The 7828-nt window shown below is 40.8% G+C and overlaps 1 protein-coding gene across 1 annotated transcript; it reads left to right on the top strand.

Moving 5' to 3' along the window:
• Positions 1-650: 650 nt before the first annotated feature.
• On the top strand, positions 651-7462 carry LOC104851121 (olfactory receptor 18). Its single transcript, XM_010608280.2, has 4 exons — positions 651-687; positions 2288-2435; positions 6209-6232; positions 6520-7462. Exons 1-4 carry the CDS (start codon positions 651-653, stop codon positions 7460-7462), a joined length of 1152 nt encoding a protein of 383 aa, XP_010606582.2.
• The last annotated feature ends 366 nt before the right edge of the window (positions 7463-7828 follow it).

Below are 7828 nucleotides of genomic sequence, written 5' to 3'. Positions count from 1 at the left end.
AGACAGAGGTGTAGACAAGGATTTTTTGAACGGAACCCCAGTGATACAAGAAATAGTACTGAGAATCAACAAATGGGATCATATCAACTTGAATATCTTTGCACAGCAACAGAAACAAACAGCAGAGTGGGGGTGAAGGGAGGGCAGGGACAAGGGGAAAAATGAGAAACAAGACCTGTCATGGAAAGGTACAAGATCCCAATAATGAATTTAACTGTACTGTGTACCTAAAATGTACCAGTAAACCCAATGATGAAGAAAAAAAAAAACAATAGAGTTTTTTTATTATGCAGAGTGGGAAAAAATTTTAAGCTATTCCCACAGAACTAACACATAGAATATATAAAGAATTAAAAAAAATTCCCAAAAGACCCAATCAATAAAAAACAAAACAAAACAAAACAAAAAACAAGCAACCAAAAGGAACTGATATTTCTCAGTAGAAGTATAAATGGCCAATAAATACATGAAAGGATATTTAACATCCTTGGATATCAGAGAAATGCAAAGTAGAACTGAAATGAGATACCATCTTACCCAGAAAGAATGGCCATCATGAAAAAAATCTAATAATGACAAATGCAGGTGAGAACGTGGGCAGAAAAGAACCCACTACATTGTTGGTGGGAATGTTAATTGGAACAACCACTATGAGAATTGGTGTGGAGATTCCTCAAAGAGCTGAAGGTAAAAATTCTGTTTCTCAAAAGAGTTCAATCAGCATCTTACAGGAATACATAGTATATCTGTTTTTGTCGCAGCACAATTAGTAATAGTTAGATCTTGGAAACAGTGCATATGTTCATCAACAGATAAATGGATAAGGAAAGTGTGGTATTTATACACAATGGAGTGTTACTTTGCCATAAGAAAATATAGACTCGGGCCAGGGATTTAGCTCAGTGGCGCCATGCCTGCCTTGCAGGTGCAAGGTCTAGAGTTTGATTCCTGTTACCAAAAATACAAACAGACAAACAAAGAAAAAGATAAACTTGAGGAATTTGTAGGTAAATGGATACAATTTGAGAACATAATGTTAGGTGAAAAAGTTAGATACCCAAGATTAAATATTGCGTGATGTCTCGTATGAGAAAACTGAACAGTGGCGCCATGCCTGCCTTGCAGGTGCAAGGTCTAGAGTTTGATTCCTGTTACCAAAAATACAAACAGACAAACAAAGAAAAAGATAAACTTGAGGAATTTGTAGGTAAATGGATACAATTTGAGAACATAATGTTAGGTGAAAAAGTTAGATACCCAAGATTAAATATTGCGTGATGTCTCGTATGAGAAAACTGAAAATATATATATATACAAATAAAGAGCAAAATAGAAGATAGATAAATAGGGAGTAGAGAGATGTTCAAATCCCCAAATTACCTATTCTATATTTTGGAAATATATGTTAATATACATATGTCTAATTTGTTTCAGTTGTACTATTATTTTCTCATAGTCCATTGAAAAGTTTTGTGCTGCCTATTTCCTGTTTGTAAGAATCTTTTTGTACTCTTATGTTTTGTGCTTTGCATAACTACTTTGAAGATAATAAACAGTATTAACTATTGTTGCTTTCTTAAATGTTGTTTTATTTTTTATAAAATAAAAAATTATAATCAATTTTTTAAAATAAAGGAAAATTTCCTGGGGACATAAATCTTAACAGAAAATAGACATTTCATTAGATTCCTTTTGAAAGAAAATGTACCTTTTCCTGAAGTACATGAGCTGATTCAATGGATTTATAGATCTCAAAGCCTAAAAGTTATTCGTTAAATCGAAAAAAGTCCACATTTTTTTATTCATTTGACATGAGGTCATGCTATGTTGCTATGGCTGGGCTGGAACTTACTACCCTCCTGCCTCATCTTCCACAGTATCATATTTTATTTTAAGATCATTGAAGTTGGAAGTCAGAAGTAACAGAAGACTTTCATGCTAACTTTCTCTTCAGAAGAGGAAATGCCCAGATCTTATTTCTTTTTTTCTCCAGTGCTGGGATTGAGCCCAGGACCTCACACATGCTAGGCAGGCGCTCTAGCACTGAACTACATCCCAGCCCCAGATCTTACTTTTTAAAAACTCATTCATTCCCCTTTCCTCTTTTCTTCTCCATTAATATTAACTCGTCCTTAGAGACTGGGATAAAAACCAATTAGACTAATTGTGAGGTCCGTGCATTAGGCTGTCAAGGCCACACAAGTACAAAAGCATCCGTCAGTTCCCACAGCCTTTCACAACTTCTGGAACTCTGATGGGGTCTTAAACTTGTTTCTCCTCTTCTCAGAGCCACCTTTTACATCAAGGTGTTCCCGGCTGACTCTACTTTCTGCCACCCGTGAAGACGAATCTCCAACTCTCATCTTCTACCAGCCCCTGAAAGGCAGTGGATCCAAAATCCTAGTTATGCCTCAGCAGGAAGAGGTCACAGCCCAGTGAGTGGCAGGGCAGTGAGGGGTGTGGGTAGATGGTGCAGATGTGGTGGTGGAGGGACTTTTGGGAACCCTATTTCCTCCTCTCCCCGACAAGAGGGAAGATTGGGATAGAGAGATGGGAAAGTACCGCTGTGGTAAGCGTCATCTCAGAGAGCTGTGGAGTTTATATTATTTCTATTATTTCTGTGGGGATCTCAAAGCTCTCATTTAGAGCTCTGTTCTATTCATACACCATGTCTTGCTTTCACAGGTGCCCCTCCTAGTAGAGTAAGAAGCGGTTTCCTCTCACAATGAACATACGCAGCATCCACATATTTTCCTCATCATTTTACATACATGTACTTCCCTTCCCAGTTTGCCAATCATTGGGTTTCTTTCCTTTACAGTGGATTAGTTTGCATTTTGTAGAAATTCCCAGCAGGAGCCTGTTTTTTTTTTTTTCTGGTTTCCTTCATGCTCCATAGTTATTCTGAGATTAATCAATGAAGTTGATAGGTGAAGTTCATTATATTTATTGCTAAATACACTCTGTTCTACAGGCATGGCACTGTCAGTTTGTGTACATTTGAGTTGTTTCCAACCTTTGGCTGTTGCAAATAAACTTGATTCTTAACATTAAAAAAAAAGAAAGAAATGAGTTTTTACAAATTTACTTTCAAAATGATTCTGGAGCTGCTGCTGCTGATTATGGTAGTGACCATAACATAATGAAACATATAGTAGTGACCATTGTATCATCATAATTACAACATCATAAAACTTTACTAAGAGTTACCTACTACCAGGCTCTGAACTATGCGTTATGCAGCTTTTTCTCCTTATTGTCTACATAAACGCATCCTAGATATAGGTGCCCACATGACATTATTTTATAATTGAGGAAAGGAACACAGTATTTTACTTATTAGAAATTTCTAGGGTAAAAGGAGATGAAGTCAGGGTTAGATTTGGGTAGCATAACTCTATTCACAGGGCATCTAGAAGAATTCTACCAAGCCAACCAAATATCTCAGTTCTCTTTCCTGTTCATTGTAGGTGGAGGATTTGGAGGAAAGTTAATAATCATTTATTTTTTTACAAAGCTTTAATTCATCATGACACGATGTTTATTTTGGCTCATTGTCCGGAAAGTTCTAGTTAAAGATCAGGTTGACCTCTTGCTTTGGGTCTCTGATGGGGGTGCTGGAAGGTGATGGGGGAGCAAGTATGATGCAGAGTCAACCACTCACCTTATCAGCTAAGAAGAAAAAGAAGCGAGAGGCAGAATCTGGGGTCCCACTGTTCCCCTTAGGAACATAGTCTCATTCGTCAGTGAGCTCCCTCCCAGCAGGCCCCACTTTCTTTAATTTTTAAATTTTTGTCAGTGCATGTTTGCTGTACATAATTTACATGCATGCTGGGGATTTAGATCAGTGGTTCCACCGCCTGCCTTGCAAGCGCAGGGTCCCGAGTTCGATCCCCGGTACCAGTTTAAAAAAAAAGCATAATTTACATTCATCGTGGGCAGCTGGTACACAGATGTAACACATCTAAATTCATTTTATATCCCTCCCTTCCATTCCTCACTCCTCCCTTCATCTCTTGGCTCCCTTCTCATTTGCGAAAGATCTGAGATCATATATAATTTCTCATTTCTCAGAGCCTATGCTGTGGCTGACCGGATAGAATATCTGTTGAATATCACTCACCCTTTGTTATTTCACAGAATCAGAGCATAGGCAATGTGATGTCTATACAAGGAATGCCTTCTTGCCCACACTTTCATTCCTTTCAGACATCTCTACTTACCTAGAGAAGTGAGAGGCTATCATTTCCTTGCATTCCCTCGTTTTGAGGTGAGCAGGAAAGAGAGAGGCTGTTGGAGCCGGTTGGTAAGTAAGAATGCTTCCTAAGCACCTTGTGAACTGAAGTTCATTGCTCAGAAAAATATATATGAAAAATAAGGATGTTTGTCTATTGATTTTCATGAGTTTTCTATGGAACTTATTGTTTTCCGCTTAGTAGGATATAAAATATTATATTACAAGTTGGAGAGATTTTTCACAAAACAAAAACGAAGTAGACACACCCGATAGCCTTTGTGAGCATTCGCGTGTCCTCAGTGACTGTGTGAGACACGAATATCCCCGGAGGAGGATGTCATCAAGTTAATGTCTCAGATGTGGTCCTAGAGAAGGGTGGGTACAGTTAAGATCTGTGCCGAAGTGATTGTAGGAACTTTTAATTAGGTTGGTTAGATCTGTAAAAAATGAGTGCGAGAACTCATTGGCCACAGCCTAGAAGAGCCCAAGGCACAAACTTGCCAGGAGCCAGCAGTTTAATTTCAGCAAACCAGAAAAGAGGAGACAGTTTTCTGCTGGGGGTAGTCACTGTCTCAGTGCCCTCTGGCTGCCTCAAGTGGGGGGACCCTGTGTTAGTGAGTTTTCTATTCTTTTGGTACTGGGTATATGAACACGGTTCCTTGCCCTTGAGAGGAAGGCGGCAGAACCACTGAGCTAAATGGCCGGCCCACAGCGAGCTTTCTATTGTTAGAGCAAATTACCTGACACACACAGCTTCAAGGTAAGTAGATTTATTTTTGGCTCGCAATTTCAGAGGTTTCAGCCTGTGACTGTCTGGCTCCGAGGCAGAAGGGCATGGTAGAGGAAAGCTTCTCCTTTCATGGCAGCCAGAAAGCAGAGAGAGATGGAAAGAGCCAGGTAGGTGTGAAAACTCTGGGATAAGAATATGCCCTTCTAGATTATGCCCCAATGATCTACTTCCTCCTTGTCTCCTAAGAACACATTCAGCCAATGACTACATCAATGGATTAATACATCGGTGACGGTATCTGCATGGGTCAGTTACCACGGTGAACATTCTACATCAGAGATCAAGCATGAGTCTCCGGGGACATTTCCCATTGAGACCGTAATGGACACCCACCCCAAATTTGGTTTGGATATGGAAGTTAATAATGCCACACATATCAGAGTATAAAATGTTTTATTTCCCCGTAGAAAGAGCTTCCTGTGTGGTGAAATGGTAGGAGAGTTCAGGGAAAGTGGTTAGCTTGTGGTTTGCATTGTGGTTAGGGTGTGAGAGTTCCTGTTGTGGGCCTGAGCTTCTGTGGTTTGTGACTCCTGCTGACCCCGAGGGAGAAAATACTGTTGTTTCTTATTTCTTATCAACTTTCCCAGATGAGAAGGAAGATGTGATGCTCACAAACCTATAGGAGTCCAACAGAAAACACAATGGAGTTAGATTCTTTATCACACAGCTCTGAATGGATATTTATACTCAATCTACCACAAGGGATTTTATTGCATTGCATTTTGATAACATAAAGTACTTTGGACTGTTTAACGGAGTCCTTTAACTGTCACATTTTGTTTTCCTTTGAGGGAGAAGGCTATTCCTTAGTACAGTGTAGAACTGGAGTGTGTCCCAAAAGGAACATTGTTGAGGGTTTGCAGTGCTATTGAGAGGTGGCGGGACCTTTAAAAGGTGCGGCCTTGTTAGAGGAAGTTAGGCCTATGGGGGGTCGTCTCGAAGGGAATGCTGGGACCTCAGCCCCTTTTTCTCTCTCTCTGCTTCCTAACTGCCATGAGGTCAGCAGCCACTCCCAGTGTGCGTGACCACCATGTTGTACTGTGCTACCACAGGTCCAAAGCAACAGGACCAACTGAGAATGGGCCGAATCTCACCACTCTCAGCAAAGTAAACCTTTCCGATTTTAGTATCAGATACTTTATCACGACGTCAGAAATCTGATTAACATACTTATGTTCCAGTCAATGCAGGGGACTAATACTAAAGTACGTTTATGAATTTTTTCACCCCTAAATTTTCTCTCTCCTATAGATTACTTATGTTAATGTTTCTAACTTGGATGTGTATAGAAATAGACAAACATAAGTAAAACCAGTCCAGAGAGTATTCTATGAAGAATATATCTGCCATAACTAAGAAATAGTGTTAAATATATGTGACCCTTGAGCATACATACTTTCGCTGTGAATTGCTTAAGTTTACAACATAGGCATAGAAATTGGACTCTGTATGTTTGCTTCCTTTACTCCAGCTTTTATTTATTTTCTGAAAGGTGCCTCTGCCATGGAGAAGTATGGAATCTAACAGATGTTTTGGAATTCTTTCTTCTGGAATTCTCAGAAGACCCACACCTACAGCCTGTCCTCTTTGGGCTCTTCCTGTCCATGTACCTGGTCACAGTGCTCGGGAACCTGCTCATCATCCTGGCCGTCATCTCTGACTCCCACCTCCACACCCCCATGTACTTCTTCCTCTCCAACCTGTCCTTGGCTGACATCGGTTTCACCTCCTCTACAATCCCAAAGTTGATCGTGAACATTCACACACACAGCAAATCCATCACCTATGCAGGTTGTCTAACTCAGGTGTCCTTATTTGCTCTTTTTGGATGTTTGGACAGCCTGCTGCTGGCAGTGATGGCCTATGACCGCTTGGTGGCCATCTGCCACCCTCTGCACTACCCAGTCAGCATGAGCCCCCGCCTCTGTGGCTTGTTGGTCCTGGTGTCATTTTCATTCGGTCTTTTGGATGCCCAGGTGCACGGCATAATGGCATCACAACTTGCGTTCTGCTCAGGTGTAGAAATCCCTCATTTCTTTTGTGAATTTCCTCAGCTCCTTAAGCTTGCCTGTCATTATAGATCCACTAACAATATATTAATATATTTTCTTGGTGCCATCTTTGGTGGTGCTCCAGTCTCAGGGATCCTTTACTCTTATACGCAAATTATTTCTTCCATTCTAAGAGTCCCATCAACAGGTGGGAAGTATAAAGCCTTCTCCACCTGTAGCTCTCACCTGTTAGTTGTTTGCTTGTTTTATGGAACAGGCCTTGCAGTGTACTTCAGCTCAGCTGTCTCACATTCCCCGAAGAAGGATATGGTAACCTCAGTGATGTACACAATGGTCACCCCCATGCTGAACCCCTTTATCTACAGTTTGAAGAACAGGGACATCAAGAGAGCCCTTTGGAAGCTCCTCAGCAGAATGGCCTGACAACAATACCTGCTTGTCAGGCTGCTGTTCATCTTCTGTGAAAGATTGCAAAACCAGATATGGTGTCTTTGGCTGCATCACTTTTTAGCTGTCATGGCTTTGATTCTTTCTGATGTTTCAAATCTGGACATTGCCTCATTTGGCATAGCTAATGCCTGGATCCTGAATGCCCCCCAAAGTCCTGTGTGTTCCAGATTGGTCTCCAGTCAGTGTCACTATTGGGAGGTGGAATCTTTTCTTTTTTCTTTTTTGTACCGGGGATTGAACTCAGGTCCTTGTGCTTGCAAGGCAGGCCACCAAACTGCTGAGCTAAATCCCTGGTGGGAGGTGGAATCTTTAGGAGGTGTAAGTTGTGTTATTGAGAGC

This window comes from Fukomys damarensis, unplaced genomic scaffold, assembly GCF_012274545.1.
Source record: "Fukomys damarensis isolate Sample0158 unplaced genomic scaffold, DMR_v1.0_HiC HiC_scaffold_37, whole genome shotgun sequence".
Classification (NCBI taxonomy): domain Eukaryota; kingdom Metazoa; phylum Chordata; class Mammalia; order Rodentia; family Bathyergidae; genus Fukomys; species Fukomys damarensis.
This window is presented reverse-complemented; position numbering and strand designations above follow the sequence as displayed.

What these genes read in the sequence shown, in the direction of transcription:
- LOC104851121 (XM_010608280.2), top strand. Translation starts at nt 651, where the DNA reads ATGAGAATTGGTGTGGAGATTCCTCAAAGAGCTGAAG. An exon ending in GATTCCTCAAAGAGCTGAAG is followed by an intron (nt 688 to 2,287) that starts GTAAAAATTCTG and finishes TCCTCTTCTCAG; the next exon opens with AGCCACCTTTTACATCAAGG. An exon ending in TGCAGGGGACTAATACTAAA is followed by an intron (nt 6,233 to 6,519) that starts GTACGTTTATGA and finishes ATTTTCTGAAAG; the next exon opens with GTGCCTCTGCCATGGAGAAG.